Here is a 26,991-nt window from a genome sequence, read left to right as displayed (position 1 = left end):
AGTTTAATATCTTCATTCAACCCATCTTCAAATCTTTTACACATGATAGCTTCAGTCGAAATACATTCTCGAGCATATCTACTGAGTCTCACAAATTTCCGCTCATATTCTGTCACTGTTATACGACCCTGTTTCAATTCAAGAAATTCCTTACGTTTCTGATCAATAAATCTCTGGCTGATGTATTTCTTACGGAACTCAATCTGAAAGAATTCCCAGGTCACTCACTCTTTCGGAACCACCGATACTAGTGTATTCCACCAGTGATATGCAGTGTCCCGTAGCAAAGATATGACACATTTCAAGCACTCATCAGAGGTGCAAGATAACTCATCAAACACTCGAATAGTATTATCAAGCCAGAATTTAGCTCGCTCAGCATCATCATCATCAGTAGCTCTGAACTCTTCAGCCCCGTGTTTTCAAATTTTGTCAACAGGAGGCTTAAGTAATCTCATCGGATCACTTACTTGAGGTATAACAGGAATCGAAGGTGGATTAGTCGGGGGTGGAGGTTGTTGTGCAACCGGGTTAGTTCGGACATATTGAGTAAACCAGTCATTCATCATTTGGTAGAAGGCTTGTTTAGCCTCTCCCTCCTGGTTACTCAAGGTCGGTCGAGAATCTACCGGCTCTGTCCCTTGTGTGGGAGCAGGCGCTATACTCTCAACATCATCGGCTACGACTCGATCGGGATCCATTACTATACGAAAACACATTTTTAGACGTCAACAGTCATCACACTATCTCGATATAAAAATATGGCATGTATAGCTAGACTCATACATGCTACGTTAGTCTAAGAATCGACTAAACCGTAGCTCTGATACCAATAAAATATAACACCTCTAACCTGTATACATTGCCGTATTAGGATTACAAGGCATTACCGAGCAAACACAACCAATCAAGAAATATAATCAAGCTATCAATCATACTAATTATCATTTATACAAATAGACCTATGCCATAGTCGAATCATTTAAATCAATCACACTGAACATTCAACCTAGAATATATAAAAAAACTAAGTTTAAACATAATGATCAAGCCATTTTTAACTAAACCGAAATTAAGCATAAGAAATAGACTATTAAAACATATTCCTTAATACCAAATTCAAAACGAAAAGAGACAGCCATTTCGCATGGCTCATATTTACATATCAAAAAAAATAATTTAAACATATTAACTAGACTATACATGCCATAGGTTCGAGTTCAAAATATACAAAATACCAAGAACGGTCGATAGTGTGATAGACTAAGCTGACGATCCCGGAACTCGTAACGCGTCTCCAAAATCTATAAACAAATAAACAAAATAACCAAAGTAAGCTTCTAAAACTCAGTAAGTTTATAGCATATCCAAAATACATATTAACAATCACTTGTATTATCATTATATACATAAAAAATTAAGTTATATACATCATCATTAATTGCATATATATATTCCAAATATACTTATCGGCCACACGTGCCGAGTGCACACATATATGTATATATACTTTAGTTCACATATGCCGAACGCATAGATATATATATACTTACCAGACACAAAGATTCGAGCTTTTAAATGCTCTTCAAAAACATAGCAACAGATGTTCATATATTAATCCGATATAAATAACCAAATCATATACATATATATATTCAATGTATACAATCACTTAATTAAAACAGATTCAATGGCACATAGACTGCTAGACTTATAGCTTGATTCAGATCACCGGCACGTAGCCTGCTAGGTTTATAACCTGATTCAAATCACCGGCACGTAGCCTGCTAGGTTTATAACCCGATTCAAATCACCGGCACGTAGCCTGCTAGGTTTATAACCCGATTCAAATCACCGGCACGTAGCCTGCTAGGCGCTTAGCCTGAAAATCTCAATTTCACAGATACAAGGATGATTTCTCGTATATTTCTTAATAACAACATACATTCATAACATTTATATATAATTCACAATCTCAACTCTATCTCAAGAAAATTGGTAGTACATGTTTGAATCATGCAAGCATTTAAAATTTATACTTTTAATTCAATGCAAATCTTAAACCTATATATATATATACAATCAACCATGTATATCAATATATAATTCCATACCTAATTTCAATACATATACTTTTAAATTTTTAGCTCATCAAATATATAATAGATATACATTTATATTTATATATATATACATATACATATTCGAACTTAATTTATGCATATGTATATATATAACACTCATACTTAAAATTCATTATAAGAACATATACATATATGTAAGCATGCTTATTCAAAAATAGCATATATATATAAATTATAATTCACATGTACATATCTATTTAAAACTTCTCTTACAATTATGGGTTACATAACTTCAAATAAATCCATGAGTTTATACACATATATATTATACAATTCTTTAATTAAAATCAAGAATTTATACCTATGCAATATTCATACTTTAACTAATTTCAATAACTTTTCTATATATATATATATATTTTAGCATTATATATATATACATATATATATACATGCTTATTCGAATATCAACTATACTCTTATACATTTCTTACCTTTATTTCAACCCATAAATCTATACAAGATTATACTTTTATATTCGAACATTCTATATATATAAATATCATCCATACTTAAAAATTTACTCAATCAATATACTTTTAATTATAGCTCAACTCCAAATACAATTAGTATACATGAATAAATATTAACATAATAAATTTTAATTGCTAATAGACTTACCTCGGATATCAGCGGACACGATCGACTATTCGATTACTTTCGTTTTTCCCCAATCCAAATTCGTTTTCTTCGTTTCTTGATCTAAACATAATCAAATTTAACTTTTTTTTATTCATCAAAACATTCAATTAAGTTGAAAAATACATAAATGGGAAAATTACCATTTTACCCCTAACATTTTGCACTTTTTGCAATTTAGTCCTTTTTGCACAAAACACAAAATACACAAAATTTGCCCATACCACACAAGAGCCGAATATTCATAGTTCTCATACAAGTCCACACATTGCATTTATTTCATATTTTAGTCCTTCAAAAATTTATTTTCACAATTTAACTCTAATTACACAAATTCACTAAAAATTTAAAGACAAAACATGTTAATCTAACACATATATTTCATATTTCATCAACTAACATGATAAAACTCAAACATTCATCAATGGCACATTTCAAAATCATCAACAATTCACAAAATTAATACATGGGTTTTGAAGTATTCAAAGCAACGATCTCAAAAACGTAAAAATTATCAAAAACCGAAACAATTTCATACCTTAATCAAGCTAGTAAAGTGTCGAAACCCTAAATGCCATGGATGTTTTTCTTTCTTTGCAACATTCGGCCAACAAAAGAGATGATAATGGCTTGTTTTATGTTTTGTTTTATTATATTATACATTATTTATTAATTTACTTATTTAACCTTTAATAATTAATAAACAAAACATATATAATAAGGTTATATTAGTCCTTTGCCACCCACTATCTATGTTTTAGTCTAATTGCATCATTAATCCCCCATTTTAAAAAGACAACAACAATTAGGTACTTTTAGATTTAACCCCTAAATTTTTATTTTAAGCGATTTAATCCTTTTATTTAATCGGACACTCAAATGACAAAATTAAAACACGAAAATTTCACACAATTAAATTCACACATAATAAACACACAAAATAATATTAAAATATTTTTTTGACTCGGACTTGTGGTCCCGAAACCACTATGTCCGATTAGAGTCAAAACCGGGTTGTTACACTGTGATCCAGATTCGGGAGGTAGCAGATCACTTGCAAACCTTGGTCGTACAAGCTGACACGTTGAGCGTGAAGTATGAGCTAGAGTCAGATCGGGGACAAGAATTAGCATCGTTGCTTAAAAAGATAAGGGTCTTAAGTATTAGGGCAAAGCCATATTTGTAGCCCATTCTATGTAAAGAGATTTATTTTCTAATAAAGTTTCTGAAAGTAATTGAAATTAGAATCAATGCCTTTTCTGCATTCATTTTCATACATCGCATTACATGCATTAAAAATTATCAAAGGGTTCTGATTAATCAAAATCATTCCTCAGTTAACCTGGAATCTAGCCAGCCAACTCAGCACCGTTACGGTACAAGAGTGAAATTAAAAAATATGGACCAAAGGTTGGAAAAGCTCGAAGGGTTCCAAAAAGAAATGCAAGATCAGCTTCAGCAGCAAATGAAGGAACAACTCGAGAAGATTCAACAAAGTTTGATGAATAAAATGGAGGAATCACAAGGAAGTAGATGACAACGTTAACGCGATTGTTGACCGAAGGGAAAGTTAAGGGAAAGAGCCCTGTAACAAATATGGAAGAGGAAGGCGAGCATGGACTCCAGTATCCTCCAGGCTTCACTCCTCTACATGTGCAGCACCAAGCGGAAGTGTACCCGCGTAAATCTTCTGTTACGATTAGGCCTCAGCAATTTCAAGCTGATGCTTCAAGATCGATGAATTTTCAGGCCGGATCAGGCTCCAGTCCTGAGAATAATCTTGCCAATCCTATTGTTCCTGATTTCGATGAAGCAGTTGAAAAAGAGAAAACAAAAGAATAATTACCAAAGCAATTGGAAGAAAGATGGAAGTGGATTGAGGAGAAATTCAAAGTGATGAAAACTACTGAAAGATGCCACGGGATTGATGCTAACGATTTAAGTTTGGTACCGGATTTAGTACTTCCGTACAAATTTAAAATATCGAATTTCGATAAGTATAATAGGACCACTTACCCTGAAGCCTACATTACTATGTTTTGTAGGCGAATGACTGGGTATGTCAATAATGACCAGTTATTGATACACTATTTTCAGGATAGCCTCACGGGAGCTACGTCAAAGTGGTATAATCAATTAAGTCGTGCTAAGATAAGCTCCTAGAAGGATTTAGCATAGGCTTTTATGAAGCAGTACGGTCATGTGGCAGAAATGGTTCCTGATAGGATTACTTTACAGAACATGGAGAAAAAGTCGAATGAAGATTTTAGACAATACGCTCAGAGGTGCAGGTCCAACCACTGCTCATTGAAAGAGAAATGACAATGCTTTTTGTTAATACGCTGAAGGCCCCTTTCATCACACACATGTTAGGCAGTGCCACGAAAAACTTTGCTGACATTGTCATGAGTGGTGAGATGATTGAAAGTGCTGTAAAGAGTGGGAAGATTGATGTTGGAGATAACAGCAGAAGGCAAAACTCAAAGAAAAAAGAAAGTGAGGTAAACAACGTGAATAGATACAATAAGTCAATTACGGTGAATCAGCCCAAGAATGTAGTGACAGGTCAATCGGGTTCATCAAAACAGGAATCTGGTACGAGGCCAAGTAATGAGAGGCCTCAGTTTACACCTATTCCTATGTCATATAAAGACTTGTATCAAAATTTATTCAACGCGCACGTTGTTGCCCCATTTTATTTGACCCCTTTACAGTCTCCATATCCTAAATGGTATGACGCAAATGCACAATGCGATTACCATGCAGGAGTTACGGGGCACTCCATAGAGTATTGTACTACTTTTAAAAAACTTGTTGAGAAGCTCATTCAGATGGGCGTTGTCAAGATAGATGATTCATCAGGTACGAAAAATCCATTACCCAAACATACTAATGCAGGGGTAAACATGGTAGGTGAAGCTACGGGGAAGAGGGTCAAGGAGAATATTGCTGAGGTAAAGATCCCTTTGAGGAGGGTTTGGAAGGAAATGGTAAGAAGAAGATTAATTGTTTCAGATTTTGTGGAGGGTGGCAAGACTCAAAATTATTGTGAGTTCCATCATGATGTGGGACATGAAATTCAAAGATGTGAGAAGTTCAGACCTCTGATTCAGAGTATGATGGATAGTGGAGAAATGGAGTTTTTTGAAGAAGAAGAAAGAAAAGGAAATATATGCGTACCGGAGTTAGAGACGAGATTGCCAAAGATTATCATCTCACGCTCTAGGGTTGAAGTTAGGGCACAGGTGACTCCGAAGATTGTTATTCAAAAGCCGATGAAGTTTTCGTATAAGAATAACAAGAAGGTCCCCTGGAATTATGAGTGCGAGGTAGCAATTTCGGGGATAGAAGCTTCAGCTAGTGTTGTGGAAAAAAACCAAAAGACGGGTTTTTATACGAATATTGAAGAGTACTGTGGTTGGATCAATACTGAAACAGAATCGGTGGAGGGAAAAGTCCTTGCAGCAGAGTAAAAGAAAGAGAAGAAGGCTGAATTAAGGTCATTGATTAATGAGCCAATAAAGGAAGAAGAAGCCACTGAATTCTTGAAATTTTTAAAACACAGTGAGTATAGTGTTGTAGAGCAACTGCATAAATAGCGAGCTCTTATATCTGTGTTAACTTTGCTTAGGAGTTCAAAGGTGCATCGAAATGCGCTGATGAAGGCATTAAATGAAACTTACGTGGAAAGTGATATTTCTATCAACCAATTGGATCGGTTGGTCAACAATATAAGCGCTGATAATTTTATCTTCTTCAATGATGATGAAATACCATCTGGAGGTATGAGGTCCACAAAAGCTCTGCACATTACTGCTCGGTGTAAAGGAAGCTTGGTGTCGGGAGTTTTAATTGATAATGGGTCTACATTGAATGTACAGCCCTTATCTACTCTCAATAGGTTACCTGTAGATAGCTCACATATGAAAACATGTCAAAATGTGGTAAGGGCGTTCGATGGAACGGAAAGGAAGGTTTTGGAGAGAATTGAGATACCGTTGCTGATTGGCCCGGATACTTATGAAGTAGATTTCATTGTAATGGACATCAAGCCTTCCTATAACTGCTTATTAGGGAGACCTTGGATACACTCGGCAGGGGCTGTGCCTTCATCGCTACATCAGAAGTTAAAGTTAGTGTCAGAGGGATGATTGGTGACAATAAATGCTGATGAGAGTATTATGCATTAGTAACCAGTGATGCACCATACGTGGAGATTGATGAAGAAGCGGTGGAATGCTCTTTTCGATCTTTAGAGTTCGTAAATACAACATTTATTGCTAAGGGGAATAGAATTCCAGTACCGAAGATATCCAGGACTACAAGAATGGGCCTTCAATTAATGGTGGGAAAATGAGCTGTACCCGGAAAAGGATTGGGAAGATATTTGCAATAAGGAGTTGAAGCACCAACAATGAAAGAAAAGTTTGATCGTTTTGGTTTGGGCTATAGACCAGATATAAAACAAATAAGAAATGAAATAGAGAGAAGACAGGAGAGAAGAAGGGCACGCCTGAGTGGAAATGAAGTTAGGTGGGAGCCTATGGTTTTTCCTCACATATCCAAGACTTTCATGTCAGGAGGGTTTATTCATCCGGAACGAAGAGTGCTTGAAGTGGAAGGTGTTGAAGAAGTATTAAGAGATGTTTACGTCAATGCCCTAGACACAGAGGAAAAAGAGACATTGCTAGAGATTCGCCCTTACGAGCCTGGAAGTGATCTGAACAATTGGACTGTGGAAGAGATTCCTGTAGTTTTTAGAACTTGTTCAGAATAAATATGCAGAACATCCTTGTTGTTTTAACTTAAAATATAATTTCTTTATTGATTATGCACATGATGAATATTATAATTTCAATAAATACACGTTTTCGTATGCATTTTTGAGCCAGTATTCTTTTATTCTTTTTTCAAGTAATTGTTCTTTCATTCTTTTATTCATTTCATAATCATATTTTGTTCATAAATTCATACATTCTTTGTATATTCTTTGGCACTTATCATAGGTCCCCAGATATCAATGATATGAATGACGCTGCTCCAGACTCAGAATCACCTTTTGAACAAAACAGGTGTTTAGAGGGATCACCGAATTTTGGAGATGACGTAGACTGTAATGTATCTCTGGACTTATTGAGAATGGTAGAAGAGGAGGATAAGCAAATCTTACCTCATAAAGAATCATTGGAGATTGTGAGTCTAGAGGAGAGAAAAGAGGTAAAGATCGGAACTGACGTTTCTGCCAAGACAAGGCAGGACCTCATTGAATTACTCCGGGAATTCAAAGATGTCTTTGCATGGTCATATCAAGATATGCCTGGGTTAAGCACTGATATTGTGGTGCACCGTCTTCCCATAAAAGAGGATTGCAAGCCAGTTCAGCAGAAGCTTAGAAGAATGAGGCCTGACATTGTGCTAAAGATAAAAGAAGAAGTCAAAAAGCAGTTCGATGCTGGGTTCTTGCAAGAAGTTAAGTATTCAGAATGGGTAGCTAATGTTGTCCCTGTCCCTAAGAAAGATGGGAAGGTACGAATGTGTGTAGATTATAGGGATTTGAACAAAGGCCAGTCCAAAAGATAATTTTCTGTTGCCTCACATTGATACTTTGGTAGATAATACTGCAGGCTATTCATTGTTTTCTTTCATGGATGGTTTTTCTAGATACAATCAAATAAAGATGCATCCAGAATATATAAGAAAGACCACATTTATCACTTTGTGGGGAACGTTCTGTTGCAAAGTGATGCCATTTCGATTAAAGAATGCGGGGGCAACTTATCAAAGAGCTATGGTAACTTTGTTTCATAACATGATGCACAAGGAGATTGAGGTTTATGTTGATGATATGATTGCAAAATTCAGAACGGAAGAAGAGCATGTTCAAGTTCTGCGAAAATTATTTTTGAGACTAAAAAATTTCTAGCTCAAGCTTAATCCAACAATGTGCACCTTTGGAGCTAGGTCGGGGAAGTTTTTGGGCTTCGTAGTCAGTGGGAAAGGAATTGAAATTGATCCAGACAAAGTCAGGGCAATACGAGATTTGCCTCCACCGCACACACAGAAGGAAGTAAGGGGTTTTTTGGGAAGGTTAAATTACATTTCTCGGTTTATTTCACAACTGACTGAGAAATGTGATCCCCTATTCCGTCTTCTAAAGAAGCATAATCCGGGCGTATGGGATGAAGAATGCCAGAAGGCTTTTGACAAAATAAAACAATATTTGTCTAATCCTCCAGTGCTATCACCACCTAATCTGGATAGGCCGTTAATACTGTATTTAACAGTATTTGACAATTCCATGGGGTGCGTGTTAGGCCAACATGATGAGACAGGGAGAAAGGAAAGGGCAATATACTATCTCAGTAAGAAATTCACAGATTGTGAAGCGAGATATTCGGCTATTGAAAAGTTATGTTGTGCTTTGGTTTGGACAACTCGAAGACTACGGCAATATATGTTGTATCATACGACATGGCTAATTTCAAAGTTAGACCCCTTAAAGTATATGATGGAGTCGATTGCTTTGAATGGGAGGATGTCTAGATGGAAGATCTTGCTTTCTGAATTTGACATAGTGTATGTGAGTTAGAAGGCTGTGAAAGGGAGCGCAATAGCTGGCTTTTTAGCTAGCAGAGCCTTGGTGGATTATGAGCCTTTAAACTTTGATTTCCCAAAAGAGGACTTGATGTATGTGGCAACTACTGAAGGAAATTCCCAAATGGATCAGGTGTGGAAGTTAAATTTTGATGGAGCCTCAAATGCTGTGGGTAATGGAATAGGGGCAGTCCTAATATCTCCAAGTGAAGATCATTATCCTTTCGCTAGCAAACTGGATTTTGATTGTACAAATAATATGGCAGAGTATGAAGCGTGCATTATGGGCATTGGTGCAGCCATCGAGCGTAAAATCAAAGTGTTAGAAGTGTATGGGGATTCTGCACTAGTGATATATCAACTCAAAGGAGAATGGGAGACACGGGACTCTAAACTAATCAGTTATCGAAAGATGGTTCTCGAATTGATGGATGAGTTTGATGTTGTTACTTTTTATTATCTTCCACGGGATGAGAATCAGATGGCTGATGCGTTGGCTACCTTAGCCTCTATGATCTGAGTGAATAGGTTAGAGGGTATGAAGCCTATTCAGATGAGTATTTCTGAAACCCCGGGTCATTGTTATAATGTTGAGGAAGAGGAAAAGGATGACCATCCTTGGTATTTGAATATCTTGCGATATGTAAAGAATCGTAAGTATCCGGATCAGGCAACAGAGAATGATAAGAGAGCACTGAGAAGATTGGCTATTGACTATGTTCTAGATGGAGAAATCCTGTACAAAAAAGGGAAGGATCAAGTACTGCTAAGATGTGTGGACGCAGTGGAAGCTAGAAAAATTCTAGAAGAAGTCCATGAAGGCATCTGTGGAACACATGCAAATGGTTTCACAATGGCCAGGCAGGTCATGAGATTTGGGTATTATTGGTCTGCTTTGAAAAGGGATTGCATTAGTTATGCTAAGAAGTGCCATCAATGTCAAATTTATGGCGATAAAAGGCATGCACCTCCTTCACCTCTTCATGTTATGACTTCTCCATGGCCTTTCTCTATGTGGGGTATGGACGTCATTGGGCCAATATTGTCAAAGGCTTCAAACGGGCATCACTTCGTCTTTGTGGTTATTGACTACTTTACCAAATGGGTGGAAGCTGCTTCATATGCAAATGTGACGAAGTCAGCAGTTAGCAGATTCTTGAAAAAAGAAATCATATGTCGGTATGGAATGCCTGAGAGGATCATATCTGATAATGCGTTGAATTTGAATAATAGTGTAATAGCGGAGGTCTGCAGTCAATTCGGGATCAGACATCATAACTCGTCGCCATACCGCCCAAAGATGAATGGTGCAGTAGAAGCGGCCAATAAGAATATCAAGAAAATTGTAGGAAAGATGACTGAGACTTACAAAGATTGGCATGAAAAATTACCATTCGCTCTTTTTGCTTATAGAACGTCTGTCAGGACTTCGACTGGGGTAAAACATTTCTCTTTGGTTTATGGGATGGAGGCGGTTTTACCTATTGAGATAGAAATTCCCTCTCTCCAGGTATTATCTGAGTTGAAACTAGATTAGGCAGAATGGGTCAATCTCATTACGATCAATTGAACTTAATTGAAGGGAAAAGGCTAAAGGCTGTTCGCCATGGTCAGATGTATCAAAGGCGGATGATGCGAGCCTACATTAAATAGGTTTGTCTCAGAGAATTTCATGAGGGAGAGCTAGTGTTGAAAAATATCCTTCCTATACAAAAGGATTTCAGAGGGAAATGGATGCCGAATTGGGAAGGTCCATATGTTGTAAAGAAAGCCTTCCCAGGGGGAGCTTTGATTTTGAGTGAGATGGATGGTAAAGATTTGCCAAACCCTGTAAACTCGGATGCGGTTAAGAAATACTTTTCTTAAAAAAATTATTTTAAAAAAAAGAGAGAGAAAAAATAAGAGAAGAGAGAGAGAAAATAGGAGAGGCCAATGTGAAAACCTGTAAAAGGCACTTTGAGACCAAAGGGGATTTGAGTTGAAAACCCGAAAAAGGACGGCTCAAATGCTGATCAGATGACGCATCTGGTGATCTTGCAATGGTTGAATCAGTGGGAAAGGAGACGCAACATCTTGGGGCTTTGACAGAATACTGTAAGACCTTCTAAAGTACATGACGGATTCAAAGTGGTCTTCAGGAGGTTTGTGCAGAGAAGTTCAAACTGCGATATCTGGGGCACCTAATCTTCTCAGTATTTATATCTTGGAATACTTTATTCCTTTTCAAGATTCATGTTTCCAATCCATTCCTCTTTTCTTCTTACTATTCTTTGTAATCTACTCATCTTGAGCTTTATTCTTAATGAATTTCATCTTGTCCATTTTGATAGTCTTGTTCAAGCATTTTTCATTGGGGCAATAGGATAATACTACTTTTATAAGGGAAATTTTGCATATTACTTTGAAAGTTTCTAAATGATACAGTAACTTGAAACAGGACTATTGTTCAGAACGCACTAGGTTTAAAGGTTGGAAATCTGATAAGGAATGGTCTAAATTAAGACCTACTCTTTGGATTTTGTTGTCAAAAGCATTGATTGAACAGAATGACAAGATGTTGTGCTGGTGACAAAGCCTCATTGAACAAATAAGCGGTGATTACCTTGTGATAGGAAGAGGTTCCCGTGGAGAAGAAAGTCCTTCATTGGTGCATGAGCATTTGGCATGGCGCCGTAGAATTGGTGTAAAAGACCAAAGAGCTTTACATTATGTATCCTTGATTTATGATAGGAAAGGATTGAGAAAAGGCCAGGTTTTTCTACCCTTGGGTTACAGTAGGAGAAAGATGGTACAAATGATGCATCCCAGTGGATTGAACTTTGAAGTTCACGGTGGGGGGCAATCTGATTAAGCGTTTATTTGGATATGCGAGCTGAGCAAGAGGACATTGTAGTGCGTCAGTGATACAGTCTTAATAAGTTTTGAGTATTGACAACCTGAGCGGGATCATTCTCGAAATATTTTACATTCATTCAAATGTCATTCATACACATCTAGTTAGGAGCATTTGATTCATTTTGATCATGACATCCTAATCACTAGGCATAATTAGGTTCATAATTTGAATTTTACAGGTCATGTTCCCTAGAGAACAAACCAATAAAACTTCAGCCTTATCTCCTTGAGCAGCAATGGAGTAGGTTGAAAATAGTAGATTTTTAATTTCCTTAGCGTTGTAGCGGAGCAGATTGAAGTCACAACGGCGGATCTGGTTTATTCGACAGCGCAATTAAAAATATTGAAGCCACAACGGCGGATCTTACTTCCCTGGCAGTGCAGTGGAGCAGATTGAAGTCACAACGGCAGATCTGGTTTCCCCAACAGTGCAATTTAAAAGATTAAAGCCACAACGGCGGATCTTACTTCACTGGCGGTGCAGTGGAGCAGATTGAAGTCACAACGGCGGATCTGGTTTCCCCGACAGCGTAATTTCAAAGATTGAAGCCACAACGGCGGATCTTACTTCCCTGGCTGTGCAGCGGAGCAGATTGAAGTCAAAACAGCGGATCTGGTTTCCCCGACAGCGCAATTAAAAGATTAAAGCCACAACGACGGATCTTACTTTCCCTGGCGGTACAGCGGAGCAGATTGAAGTCACAACGGCAGATTTGGTTTCCCCAACAGCGCAATTTAAAAGATTGAAGCCACAACGACGGATCTTACTTCTCTGGCGGTGTAGTGGAGCAGATTGAAGTCACAACGGCGGATCTGGTTTCTTCGACAGCGCAATTAAAAAGATTGAAGTGACAATGGCGGATCTTACTTTTCTGGCGGTGTAGTGGAGCGGATTGAAGTCACAGCGGCGGATCTGGTTTTCTCCGACAGCGCAATTAATAAGTTTAAGCTACAAGTCTTATCTCCCTGAAGTTGCAGTGGAGCAGACTAAAGATGCAAACTTTATCCTTTTGAGAGGCTACAAGATTAAGTCCTATCTCCCTGATGTTGCAGTGGAGTGGATTAAAACACTAGTTCTTATACCTCTGAAGATGCAGTAGGATGGAATGAAGTTATTTGAAGAAGAGAACGCCAAAGTCTAGCATAACCGGGCAAAATTGGTTATTTTAAAGTCTTTGCTCTATTTCCGTTACACGACAATGAACAAAAAGGGGCAGCTGTAATACCCAATTTTGGGCCCGGGCCTAGCAGAAAATAAAAAAAATTTTAATAAAAAGACAGTTCATTATACAGCCAAAATAAAATTTGGGCTAAATCCTAATACATTCGGCCTAATAAGGCCCAAGTGTGCAAACCCTAACTCTAAGCAGCAGATAGCCTTCGTGCCACACATGTTCTTCGCGTCGCAGTAACTGCCCACGTCGCGGCAACTGTCTTCACCCATGTTCAGTCCCCGTACGCACGTCGCGCACGCCTCCTCTAGTATCCACCTGCAACAAATAAGCCACGAACAGGAGGTAGGGGGCAAACGAAAAACAGGGGTTTTCGGTTGTATAAAGGGGGTAATCAAATCTGTAAAGGAGGTTAGCAAATTTTGGTATTGAGAATTAAAGGAAATAAAGAGGAAAAATAGAAAAGCAAGGATTCGAGAGGTGATTAATTTTGTTTTCTGAGATCTCTTATTATTTTATTATTTTTGTTGTTGTTTGTTTTGTGGTTTTTCTTCCTTCTTCCTAAGAGCGAAACACGAAAAGGGTGAGGGGAGGAGGACTAACCATTGTGAGAGGCGTCGGAGGGTCTCTTTGCTTCGTTGGAGTCTGAAGCAGCAGAGAGGGAGAGGGGCTGCGACACAAATCTTCAAATGGCAGAGAGGGAATGGCTTTAGGGTTTTAAAATGGGATTTTATAAGGGTTCAAAAGGGGCCATTCGCGCGACTGGTCCTTTGCTTTTTGGGGTTGTTTAAATTAAATTTATTGTTTCTTTTAAATTTTACTGCATATTTTAATATTGTTTCAATACGGTCCTCATTGCTGTGCGGTGTTTGGGAGGTTTGGGTAAATTTCTTTTTAGGTCCTCCTCATGTTACGCGCGTTTTAATTTGCTCCTTTTCACGTTTTCAATTTTCGAATTTAGCCTTTAAATTTTATTTATTTTCATTATTAATCCTTAATTTGTTATTGTTTTTTAATACTGTTAAATTGTTTATTACTGTATTATTATTAGCATTTATTATTATTATGTTATATTATTATTATACATATATTATATGCGCATTTATGTGATAATATTTATATGTATATATTTTAAACATTTTTATATACTTTATTATTATTATTTTATATATATATATATACACGTATATACATTTTTATTTTACAATATTGATATAATCTATATATGTTTATACATGCTTTTATATATATATACACATATATATTATTCAAAACTTTTATAAATATATTTTCCATATATTTTTATATACACATATACCCATATTTTCATAATTATTAATATATTATGCTTACGTTTTTATTTTTATGTCTACTTATTATATTTTATAATTATGTTCTTTTTTATAATTTTTGTATACATATATAGGTATATTTTAAATTAGAGTAATGATTTCATGTTACGCATTAGCATTTTATCATACTTTTAAAGAAAAATCTATTTTTGCTTCGCGAAAGTATTAAATTTTTTTTTAATTTTTAAATATTTAGCAATCATGGTTCTCGAGAAAGATTGTATCCTAACTTACTGGATCGCGATCATTTTTTCAATGAATTTAACGAGCTAAGTATTTATTTTACAATGAATTTGCAATTTTCAAATAAAACCTTATTCTCGGGAATTCAAAATGTCGGGTCCTAACTTACTGGTCGTGACATTTCGTTATCTCGAAATAAGAATTTCTGAAACAAAAAGCAATATTCAATATTTTGAAGATATAAAATATTGTGCCCTAACTTACTGGGTGTGGTGTTTTATTTCTTTGAAATGAGAATGTTTTATCATTTTAAATCCATTCACGGGTTAAAATTTTCTATTTAAAATCTTTTCAAATTTTCGACATCAGGACATAAAATAATCAAATTTGGTACCGATTTTTGGGCGTCACGAGGGTGCTAACCCTTCCTCGTGCGTAATTGACTCCCGAACCTGTTTTCTCAAATTTTGCAGACCAGAATTATTTTTATGGTGAGCCGATCACACCTTAATAAAAGATCGGTGGCGACTCCAATTTTTTTTTAAAGTCAACAAGCCATTTTTGGTTTTCAAAAAAAAGGTTTCGACAATAACGATCTGATATATTACATATCATAATATGTTTTTCACATCAAATTTTTTAAAAAGCAGGACTTAATGAATTTAATAACCGTTTTGTGAGAATTGAAATTTTAAATCTTGAAAAAACATATTAACTAAAAAGGACCAAATTAAAATAAATAGATTAAATTTATAATATTATAAAATAAAAAAATTAATAACAAAAATTAATTTTTTTTAGGTAAGAGAATGTTAGATTTTTTTAAAAACAACTTTTCGCCAAATAGAAGAGAATGAGATAAGAAAATTCGTAAATCTCAACACGTCGACCTTATAATAATTTGATATTGCACTCGTTTTTATCCATAAATGTTGATGTACCCGTCAAAGAAATTAGGAAAAATAACATTTAAAGATATATATATATTAAATTTTTCTTACATTATTCATATAAAAATGTTTAAAAACTACTTACTTTTTCCTAAAACAAAAAGCAAAATAAAAAAAAGGTAAACTATAAAAATAGTTACTTTTGTTTACCTCGTATTATATTTTAGTCACTTATATTTGAAATGTTACATTTTAGTAACTTATATTATCATTTTGTTATGAAGTAGTCATTCTACCGTTAAACTTCGTTATCTCCCTAACGGTAACCCTACGTGGTAGTCTAAATGGGTTTTAAATGCCAACTTAGACGTCCTACATGGCAATCCAAATTAATTTTATTTAATTAAAAATATATTTTCATCCTAACAATTGAAATTTATTTAATTAAAAACCTATTTTCATCCAAACAACTGAACATTCGAGTTGACATTTAAAACCTATTTGGACTACCACATAAGACCGCTGTTAAGGAGGTAATGGAGCTTAATGATAGAGTGACTACTTTATAACAAAACGATAATACAAGTGACTATAACATAACATTTCAAGCATAAATGACTAAAATATAATCTAATATAAACAAAAGTGATTATTTTTGTAGTTTACCCAATAAAAAAAAGTTCAAAAAGAAAATAAAATAAAAAGTTTCGACTAACCTAGCTGCCAGTTTACCGGTAAAATGTTGTGAAAATTCAAACTTCCATTGGTTTGTAAAATATATGAACTTCCATTTTCTAGTCAGTATACACTTGTTAATGAAATATGAGATATTTTTGGTCTTTGAACCCTACCACAAAGCTTTGCGATAGCCATTTGAGTTCAATATTATTTTGATTTGATTTCAGGTGGGTGGGTGACTTCCATGCCGTTCTCCGATTCTGGTTTCTTTACTCCTATCATATCAGTCCAGGATATGTTTTGCTGAAGGAATTTGAAGTTTTATGAACAAAGGTATTAGTAGATTTTAAGTTTAGTGGATGGCTAAGGTTTTGAGACCATTCCTGTTTCCTTCTTTTTTTCATCATTGCAGAAATTCATACGTTGGCAATCTTTGTATTTTCTATGAGGTAGAAGAGAATTGCTTAAGTAGGCGATGGAATGGCAATGGATGGTATCTGAATCTGAATTCTCTTTACCTTTAATTTTTTTATAAAAAAATATCGGACTTTTTAAATTCAGATATTATAAAAAATATATAAATATTCGATTAAGTATGTGCCGGTGCATAGTTTTCTTTTTCCCCTTCTTGGGGTTTTTCAAAATTTAAACAAGATTGAGTTTAATTTGCTCGATCATGTTTTACTTGCAATTCTTCTTGGTTGAGATTAAGAAGTGTTTGGTGTTTTACTCACAATTGCAGTTTTATGTTGGTAACTTAACCTCTATTTTATAAATATATAAATGGAAAGGTAAATGTAGATGCAAACACGAAAGCGGTTCTATTTCTCAGAATATGCCAAAGGAATTCATATAATTGCCAAAGCATCTGCATCCATAGAAACTCTCTTTCTTTTACCGCATAATTGCGTGGTGGGTAGTCACAGTCAGTCAGTCAGTCAGTCTTGTCTATCATTTTATACACTTTCTGCTTTATTTCTTTTTCAAACATTGAATATATGCTTTGTACCAAAAAGAAAAACATTGAAGATATACCGTGTGGTTCCTAACTCTAACAATAACTTTTCTTTGTTCACTTGGTTGTTAAATTCTTCTTCAGTTTCCAATTGTTGTTGCTTTGCTGATTGTGAAATATTAGGAGAGAGTGGATATGGCAGACGCGCTTGTTTCAGTTGTTGTGAATATCATCTTAGACAACTTGAACTCCTTGTTCCTGGAGGAGATGGGACTTGCTGGGAGCCTCAAAAAAGAACTTCAGAGCCTGGAAAGTACTCTTACTACAATCCAAGCTGTGCTCCATGATGCCGAGGAGAAGCAGTGGAAGAGTGAAGCTATCAAGAATTGGCTTGGAAAACTTAAACAAGCAGCTTATGATCTGGAAGATGTGCTTGATGACTTCAAAACTGAAGCTCAGAGGCGTAGAAGTAAGGTATCCACTTTCTTTTCTCTTCAGAACCCTCTTGTGTTTCGCCTAAATATGGCACGTAAATTTAAGAATGCAAGAGAGAAATTAGATGCCATTGCTGAGGAGAAAAGCAAGTTTCACTTGAGAGAGTGTGTGGTAGAAGCTGCAATTGAATGGAATGAGGACAGGCAAACCAGCTCCCTTGTGAAAGAATCGGAAATATTAGGCAGAGCAGATGAGAAGGAAAAGATAGTTAGTATGTTGGTTAGCAATGCGAGTCATCATGATGACCTCTCTGTTTATGCAATATGTGGCATGGGAGGTCTTGGAAAGACCACACTTGCCCAATTGGTCTACAATGACAAAAATATGGCAAAAGCCTTTGATTTGAGAGCTTGGGTGTGCGTATCTGATGATTTTGATATAAAAAGGTTGACTAAAGCTATTGTGGAATCCATTGAAGGGAAGTCATGCGATATCCAAGAGCTAGATCCCCTGCAGCGGCGCTTAGTAGAGATGTTTGTTGGGAAACGATTTTTGCTTGTTTTGGATGATGTGTGGAATGAATACCATGACAAGTGGGATAGACTGAAGCAAGCGCTACAGTGTGGAGCAAGAGGAAGTACAGTCATTGTCACTACTCGACTTGAGAAAGTTGCTCTCATGATGGCTACAATTCCTTTCTATCGCTTGGGATGTTTGTCAGATGATGATTCTTGGTCCCTATTCAAGCAAAGAGCCTTTGGGATGGGAATAAAAGAAGGCAATGTGAACCTGGACGCAACTGGGAGGCAGATACTACAGAGATGTGGAGGGGTACCATTGGCAATTACGGCCATAGGAAGCATACTGCATTCCAAAAGTCAAGAAAGTGAATGGTTATGTGTCAAAGATAGTGAGATATGGGATTTGGAGGATGAGGGAAAAAGAATCTTGGCTGTGTTGATGTTGAGTTATGAGCATCTTCCACCATATATGAAACAATGTTTTTCATTTTGCTCAATATTTCCCAAAGATTCTGTCATGGTAAAGGACGAGCTGATAGGACTATGGATGGCAAATGGATTTATCCCTTCTCGAAGACTGTTGGATTTGCATGATACGGGTTGTGAAATATTCTCTGAATTGACTCGGAGGTCCTTTCTCCAAGAGATCAAAGAGGATGTTGATGGAACTGTTACATGTAAAATGCATGATTTAATCCATGACATTGCAACATCAATTATGGGACATGAATGCTGTGTGATTGAGCCCAATGAGAGGTTGAAAATACCAAAAACTGCACGTCACTTGTTTGTTCATAATAGCAGTTCATCAACAAACATTATGGACTTGTCCAAGTTGCAACCGTTGCATTCTTTGATCCTAGGCAATGAGATCAGCTTTTGTGGTATTTATAACCTCTCTAATCCTGCCCAATTCATCAGTAAACAAAAAAATCTGAAGGTGTTGGATTTTGGTTATTCTTTTAGCAATACTGCATTTAAAAGTTTGAAACAGCTGAGATACCTATGCCTTCATGATGGTAATATGAAAACTCTACCTGAATCAACAATCTCCCTTCATAACTTGCAGACACTAAATCTTCAGTATTGTCACAGCCTTGAAATGTTACCTAAAGATACTAGGCACTTGAAAAATCTGAAGTATTTGGACCTCAGATGTTGCTCTTCACTAACTTCTATGCCTGTTGGATTGGGACAATTGTCATGCTTGCGCAAGCTCAGCATGTTTGTTGTGGGAAAGGATATTGGTTGTGGTGGCATTGATGACTTGAAAGAGTTGGCCCTAGTGGGGGAATTGAGCATCACAGGACTTCACAACATAAAGAGTTCAACAGAAGCTAAAAATGCCAATTTGAAAAAGAAGCAAAATTTAAGTTCATTAAGCTTATCTTGGCGAGTAGACAGCTTGGAATCCTGTCATCATCAACATAGAAATGATGAAGAGATTCTTAATGTTCTCCAACCACATTCTAGCTTGAAGAAGCTATGCATATTTGGTTACCAAGGTGATAGGTTTCCATATTGGATGATGGAACTGCTTATACCAAACCTTGTTGAAATCTCACTCGAAGATTGTGAAATATGCGATCAACTTCCACCCCTAGGGAAATTGCGCTTCCTTAAGGTCCTTACTATTAAGGAAATGGGTGCTCTGAAGTATATTGACAGCAACTTCCATGGGGATATGGAAAGTTCTTTTCCATCACTGAAGGTTCTCGAAATAGCTATGGCACCATGTTTGGAGGAATGGACAACTGTGAATGGTAGAGAACAGTTTCCTCTCTTAAGTTCGTTAACTATCAAATGTTGTCCCAAGTTGGTTAAGATGCCAATGCTTCAATCTCTAAAAAAGCTAGAAATTGGAGGAATTAATGTTACTTTACTTAAATCTTTGATGATGAATGCCACTATTCTTTCATCTCTCTGGATTAATGAAGTTGATGAGTTAACGGATTTACCGGATGGACTATTGCAAAATCAGAAGCACCTTGACAGCTTGACGATTGTGTCAAGTACTCTAAAGTCTTTATCTGGTATGCTGGATAATCTATCCTCCCTTAAACACTTGGAACTTGAAAGTTGCTTACAACTTGAAAGCTTGCCTGCAGGACTACAAAATATCAGCTCTTTAAAAACTTTGGATTTAAGTCAATGTGACAGCCTTGTATCCCTTCCAGCAAATGGATTGCAAGGGTTATTGTCTTTGTCTTCATTGAGGATTCAAAATTGTAAGAAATTAGCCTCTTTATCTGAGGGGGTGCTATATCTGACTTCACTCCGAGACTTGCTTATCAATGGATGTCCAGAGTTAACCTCATTGCCAGAGAGTATCCAACATCTGTCTTCTCTTCAATCTCTGCGTATTTGGAGTTGTGTGAGATTAATTTCTCTTCCGAATGAGATACAACACCTCAACTTGCTTTCACAGTTGGAGATTAAGTATTGCTGTAATTTGATGTCATTGCCCCAAGGGGTATGGAGCCTCACGGCACTGGAAACGCTGGAGATTGAAGGATGCCCTCATCTGAAAAAGCAATGTAAGAAAGAGGAGAGGATTGACCCAACATAACCCACATTCCGTTCATTGAAGTTATGTCTAAAGAAGAACGCTTTGGAACCTGTCTATCGGCTATCTCTTAAGTCTTGCAATTATCAAATAACATTCAAGGATTATGAGAAAGGATTTTAGCATTGCATTTTTGTGAATAAGACATCTGCAGTATCATTCATTCATCCATTTCTGTTAATAATGTTCACTACTATCCAGAGTTCATTGGACATTCGCAAATGGTTTGATTTGATGAATTTAGGATTTGGTTGTCTTAATACATTCACAGGATGGGTGATTGGACATGTTACCTCTCAAGAAAGTTCTGAAAGCTCAGTTCTGCTATTTGAGAAAAGAACATTGCATTTAGTTGATAGAGCAATTTCTATCCTATAAGACCAGGACAGAATAAATTGATGTCAAATAATTTTACTTCTAAATTCTTATGCTCATCAAATACTGTTTTGTTCAACTTCGTTTCAGGATATCAATCATATAGCAGAGCACATTTCTTGGGTTAAAATGCCCTTATTGAAAATGCCAGATTGACTTAATTAGAAAAAGCCCTTATTGAAAAAATTAACAATCAGTTAAGGACTCTATAAAATCAATATGATTTATATGGTTGATAAGAATTATATAGTAAGGCTTGTTTAGTATTACTATTACCAATTTTGATGCTTTGTATTCTTTTTTTGGAGCTTTTTAGCATTAAATTTTGTTTTTCTTCTTGATTATTAACAGTCAGAACATGGCGCTTTAGGCTACTTCTGATTTTTTCTGTATTATATTCATTCCATGCCTAGAACTGCAACCTTGAGTGGGGGTTTAATTTGATGTCTTTGCTTTCACGAGTAAGCAGCCTCACAGCACTCAAAACGCTAAGGATGGCTGCATCTAAAATGGGCTGGAACAAAGCCACCCAAAAAAATTTCCGCTGTATCAAAAACTCAATCAGAGTCCAACAACTTCATGAGTTTTTCTTTGCCCTTGTAAATAACAAAATATAGATGACTTATTTTGAGTTATAAATTAAGTTAATTAAAACATTATGTTATCGTTGTTGTCTTATTTCTATGCGTATCCGATGATTTTGATATAAAAAGGTTGACTAAAACTATTGTGGAGTCCATCGAAGGAAAATCAGGCTATATCCCAGAGCTAGATCCCTTGCAAAGGCACTTAGTAGAATAGTTTGTTGGGAAACGATTTTTGCTCATATTGGATTATGTGCAAAATGAATACCATGACAAGTGGAACAGACTGAAGCAAGCGCTATGGAGTGGATGAAGAGGTTTGTTGGGAAACGATTTTTGCTCATATTGGATTATGTGTGGAATGAATACCATGACAAATGGGACAGACTAAAGAAGCGCTACAGAGTGGACGAAGAGGAAGTGAAGTCATTGTCACCACTCGACTTGAGAAAGTTGCTTTTATAATGGCTAAAGTCCCTTTTCATTGCTTGCTATGTTTGTCAGATGATGATTCTTGGTCCTCGTTCAAGAAAAGAGCCTTTGTAATGGGAATAAATGAAGGTAATGTCAACCATGAAACAATTGGGAAGCAGATTGTGCAGAGATGTGGAGGGGTACCATTGGCAATAAATGCCATTGGAAGCATACTGTGTTTCAAGAGTTAGGAAAGCGAACGGTTATGTGTCAAAGATAGCGAGATGTGGGATTTGGAAGACGAGGGGAAAAGAACGTTGATTGTATTGAAGTTGAGTTATAAGCATCTTCCACCCTATATAAAATAATGGTTTTCATTTTGCTCAATATTTCCTAAAGATTTTGTCATGAAAAAGGACGAGTTGATTGGACTATGGATGGCAAATTGTTGAAGTTTGGTCAGCATGTAACACCAGGAGCAGTCAAGAAGCAGGCCATGCAAGCCAAGCTATGCAGAAGCTCCTGAAGCAGGTGTAGCTGCTTTTTTTTGTTCATTTTGTAACCATAGTTTGATGAAATGTATTCAAGTTCATTTTGAACTATGTTAGGTTGATGCTTGATGTAATTTGATAGTGATTGAGCTGTTAACTAAGCTTTGTTTATGTGTACAAGCTTTGTTTTCAAGTTTCAATGGATTAGTTGTAGTAGGTATTAATTAGGTAACCATATACTGATTTAGACAAGTTGAATGCTTGGTTTATGTATTGGCTTTATGCCATTATTCAAGTTGAATGAATTCAATCGGATTTCCTTCCATATACTCTCCATTTTTCTTTGCTTTTACTTTCTTTTCTGTCTTGAATTCCTGTTTGTTTCTTCTGCAAGCCTCGAGCCTTGCTACTTAAGTCTCAGCTAACTTGCTTGCATTTTTTAACACTAACAATTGGTATCTAGAGCTATAATCTCAGTGGACCTGTTATAGTTCAGTATTTAAAATGATGGCTTCATCAGGCTTCTAACCAGCTGCACCACCAGTCTTCAATGGAGAGGGCTATCACATATGGGTGGTCAAAATGAAAACCTACCTGCAGGCATTCGACCTATGGGAAGTGATCAACTCTGATGTTGAACCAGAGCCACTTAGAGCTAATCCAACTGTGGCTTAGATCAAGCAGCATGCTGATGAAAGGACCAAGAAGCTCAAGGCCATGTCCTACATTCAAAACTCTGTGTTAGATATGATCTTTACAAGGATCATGGCCTGTAAGACACCAAAACAGGCCTGAGACAGATTAAAAGAGGAGTTCCAAGAAACTAAAAGAACAAGGTAGCAACAGCTATTGAACTTGATAAGGGATTTTGAGAACTTGAAAATGAATGAGGAAGAAACTGTCAAACAGTATTCAGATAGGATTATGGCTGTGGTGAACAGCATAAGGCTCCTTGGAGAGCAATTCAGTAGAGCAAGAATAGTGGAGAAGGTGATCTCAACCTTACCTGAGAGGTATGAGGCAAAAATATCTTCTCTCGAAGACTCAAAGAACCTCACTAGCATCTTATTGACAGAGCTGATCAATGCTCTTTATGCACAAGAGCAAAGGAGAGCCAGCAGACTAGAGGAGCACCAAGAAGGTACCTTCCAAGCAAAAACCAAACCTGCCTCGACCACCTCTACTTACAAAGGCAAAAAAAACTTGAAAAGACAAGCTTAAGTCAGATGCTACAAGAAGAAGTGACCAACCCTACAGGCATTGCAAAAGACCTGGTCATCTAGAGGCAAATTGCTAGTTTAGACCAGATGTGCAGTGCCAATACTGCAAAAAGATGGGTCATGTTGAAAAGGTTTGCAAAAGCAAGGGCAGACCAAGGCAGAATCAACCCCAACAGCCAAAGGTTGAAGCTCGAATAGTAGAAGAGGGTAGTGACCATGAGGAGCAAGTTTTTACAGTTTCATGCTCAGCGACTAAGGAAAAGGTCACAAAGGGATGGCTTATATAGATAGTGGTTACACAAATCACATGACACCAGATGCTTCAATCTTCAAGTCAGTTGATAGAAGCTTCAAAACAAAGGTGAAGATAGGAAATGACCATTTCATTAAGGCAGAAAGCAAGGGAGATGTGCTGATATGCACTCCCACAGGTAACAAGCTTGTCTCAAATGTTCTATTGGTTCCTGAGATTGATAGAAACCTACTCAGCATAGCTTAGCTACTAGAGAAAGGCTATTCTGTAGTGTTCAAAGGTAGGGAGTGCCAAATCAGTGATCCAAATGGATCTAAGCTCATGTTAGTCACTATGGCTGATAAAAGCTTTGTTGTTGACTGGATAAATGGCTCAGACTCAGCCTATACAGCCTCATCTGATAAATCTAAGCTTTGGCATCAAAGGCATGGTCATGCCAACTACAAATCAATGGACCAGCTAACCAAAGAAGATCTGGTTGAGAATTTCATCAAATTAGTTGAAAAAGAGAAGGTTTGTTAGGTATGTCAGCTAGAAAGCAGGCCAGGCTGCAGCTTGTACACATTGATGTGTGTGGCCCCATGAAGACTCAGTCATTGAATGGCAGCAGGTATTTCATTTTGTTTATTGATGATCACTCGAGATTTTGCTGGATTTATTTTTTAAAACAGAAATCAAAGGTTGCCTCTGTGTTTTGAAAGTTCAAAGCTGTTGCAGAAACTGAAACAGGCTGCAAACTTAAGACCCTGAGGTCTGATAATAAAACTGAGTACACTTCAGCTCAGTTTCAAGCCTTTTGTGATGAAGCAGACATTAAACATCAGCTTACTAACACTTATACACCTAAACAGAATGGTGTAAGTGAAAGAAAGAATAGGAGCTTGATGGATATGGGCAGGTGCCTACTGTTTGAGGAGAATTTGCCCAAAATCTTGTGGGCTGAGGCAGTTAACATTGTTGTGTATATCTAAAATAGACTCCCAATCAAGGCTTTGGCTCCCAAAACTCCATTTGAGGCCTGATTTGGGTTCAAACCTTCACTTGCACACATGAAAATATTTGGTTGCATATGTTATGTACATGTTCCAGCTGTGAAGAGTGACAAGTTGTCCAAGAGGGCTCAACTTGGTATTCTGGTGGGCTACAACATAGTCAAAAAGGGGTACAGGATTTTGAATCCTTCAACAAACAAGATAATTGTAAGTAGAGATGTGGTATTTGATGAGATGTCGAGCTGGAACTGAGAAAAGAATGAGCCAAAGGCAGCTTATGAAGAACTTATAGCAGATCAGGCTGAAACTGATCAGAATGGTCCTGAAATGGACATTGATGATGAACTAGTCAAGGGCACTAGACCATTGGCTAAGATTTATGAAAGAGCTCATGTAGCCATAGTCGAACCAACTTGCTTTGAAGAGGCTGAAGCTCAGCAAGGCTGGAAACAAGCCATGGTAGATGAAATCAACATGATTGAGAAAAATCAGAACTGGGATCTAGTTGAAAGACCAACCAACAGGAAGACTATTGGAGTGAAATGGGTCTATCGAGCCAAACAGTATGCTGATGGAAGCTTGAACAAGTTGAAGGCTAGGCTAGTTGTGAAGGGGTTTAGCCAAAAGTATGGCACAGACTATCTGGAGACCTTTGCACCAGTGGCCAGGCTTGACACCATCAAACTGTTAGTTGCCTTAGCAGCACAAATGCAGTGGAAAATTTATCAGCTTGATGTGAAGTCAGCCTTCCTCAATGGATTTCTTAAAAAGGAGATCTTTGTTAAACAACCTCAAGGTTTCAAAGTGGCTGGTAAAGTAGATATGGTTTACAAACTAAAGAAAGCCTTGTATGGCTTAAAACAGACACCTAGGGTCTGGTATAGTAGGATCGATAGCTACTTGGTCAGTTTTGGATTTGAAATGAGCATTAGTGAGCCAAAATTGTATGTTAAGAAGGATGAAGTCCAGGTTCAGCTCATTGTATCCTTGTATGTTGATGACCTGCTGGTGACGGGCGGAGACCAAGCAATGCTAATCGATTTCAAAACCCAAATGAAGTAGATGTTTGAGATGTCTGATCTAGAAAGGATGACTTATTTTCTTGGCATGGAGGTGAGATAAACACAGAATGGGATATTCCTAAGTCAAAAGGCCTTTGCCTCTAAGATTCTGACCAAGTTCTCTATGCAAAACTGCAAAGCAACTAACACTCCAGTTGCTATTAGAGAAAAACTATCGAGCCATGGTGATTTTAAAAAGATTTGTGAATCAACCTACAGAAGCCTAGTTGGTTGTTTGCTATACTTGACACCACTAGGCCAGACATAATGTTTGTTGTAAGTTTGCTTTCAAGGTTCATGCCTTGTTGCAATGAGAAGCATTTTCAAGCAGCAGAAAGGGTGCTCAGATACATCAAAGGTACCTTAAGGTATGGAATGATGTATAACAAAGCTGAAAGTCTGAAATTGGTTAGCTATACTGATAGTGATTGGGTTGGTTTGATGGATAACATGAAAAGCACATCAGGGTATGTTTTCACACTTGGATCAGCTATTTTTTATTGGAGTTTGAAGAAGCAAAATATTGTTGCTTAATATACTGCTGAGGTAGAATATGTGGCAGCTGCAAGAGCTGTCA

General features: G+C 36.8%; 3 protein-coding genes across 4 annotated transcripts; all 3 read left to right on the top strand.

Annotated features, from left to right (window-relative positions):
* The first annotated feature begins 5,101 nt into the window (after nt 1-5,101).
* Nucleotides 5,102-6,934, top strand: LOC107917480 (uncharacterized). The gene is made up of 2 exons (XM_016846829.1): nt 5,102-6,252; nt 6,415-6,934. The coding sequence occupies exons 1-2, from the start codon at nt 5,102-5,104 to the stop codon at nt 6,932-6,934; spliced, it is 1,671 nt and encodes a 556-aa protein (XP_016702318.1).
* Nucleotides 6,935-16,624: 9,690 nt separating this feature from the next.
* On the top strand, nt 16,625-21,288 carry LOC107916652 (putative disease resistance protein RGA1). 2 transcript variants are annotated; one of them, XM_016845971.2, is made up of 2 exons: nt 16,625-16,880; nt 17,686-21,288. In XM_016845971.2, exon 2 carries the CDS (start codon nt 17,698-17,700, stop codon nt 21,025-21,027), a length of 3,330 nt encoding a protein of 1,109 aa, XP_016701460.2. In that variant the 5' UTR covers nt 16,625-16,880; nt 17,686-17,697; the 3' UTR covers nt 21,028-21,288. The 2 variants fall into 2 exon arrangements, with proteins under 2 accessions (XP_016701460.2, XP_040962284.1); XM_041106350.1 differs by having other exon boundaries at nt 16,669-16,880; nt 16,960-21,288.
* Nucleotides 21,289-22,360: 1,072 nt separating this feature from the next.
* On the top strand, nt 22,361-23,563 carry LOC107917479 (disease resistance protein RGA2-like). Its single transcript, XM_016846828.1, has 2 exons — nt 22,361-22,643; nt 23,421-23,563. The coding sequence occupies exons 1-2, from the start codon at nt 22,361-22,363 to the stop codon at nt 23,561-23,563; spliced, it is 426 nt and encodes a 141-aa protein (XP_016702317.1).
* Nucleotides 23,564-26,991: the final 3,428 nt, after the last annotated feature.

The sequence above is a fragment of the Gossypium hirsutum genome, chromosome D11 (assembly GCF_007990345.1).
Source record: "Gossypium hirsutum isolate 1008001.06 chromosome D11, Gossypium_hirsutum_v2.1, whole genome shotgun sequence".
Classification (NCBI taxonomy): Eukaryota; Viridiplantae; Streptophyta; class Magnoliopsida; order Malvales; family Malvaceae; genus Gossypium; species Gossypium hirsutum.
Note: the sequence above shows the minus strand (reverse complement) of the source record. Positions and strands in the feature narration are given on the sequence as shown.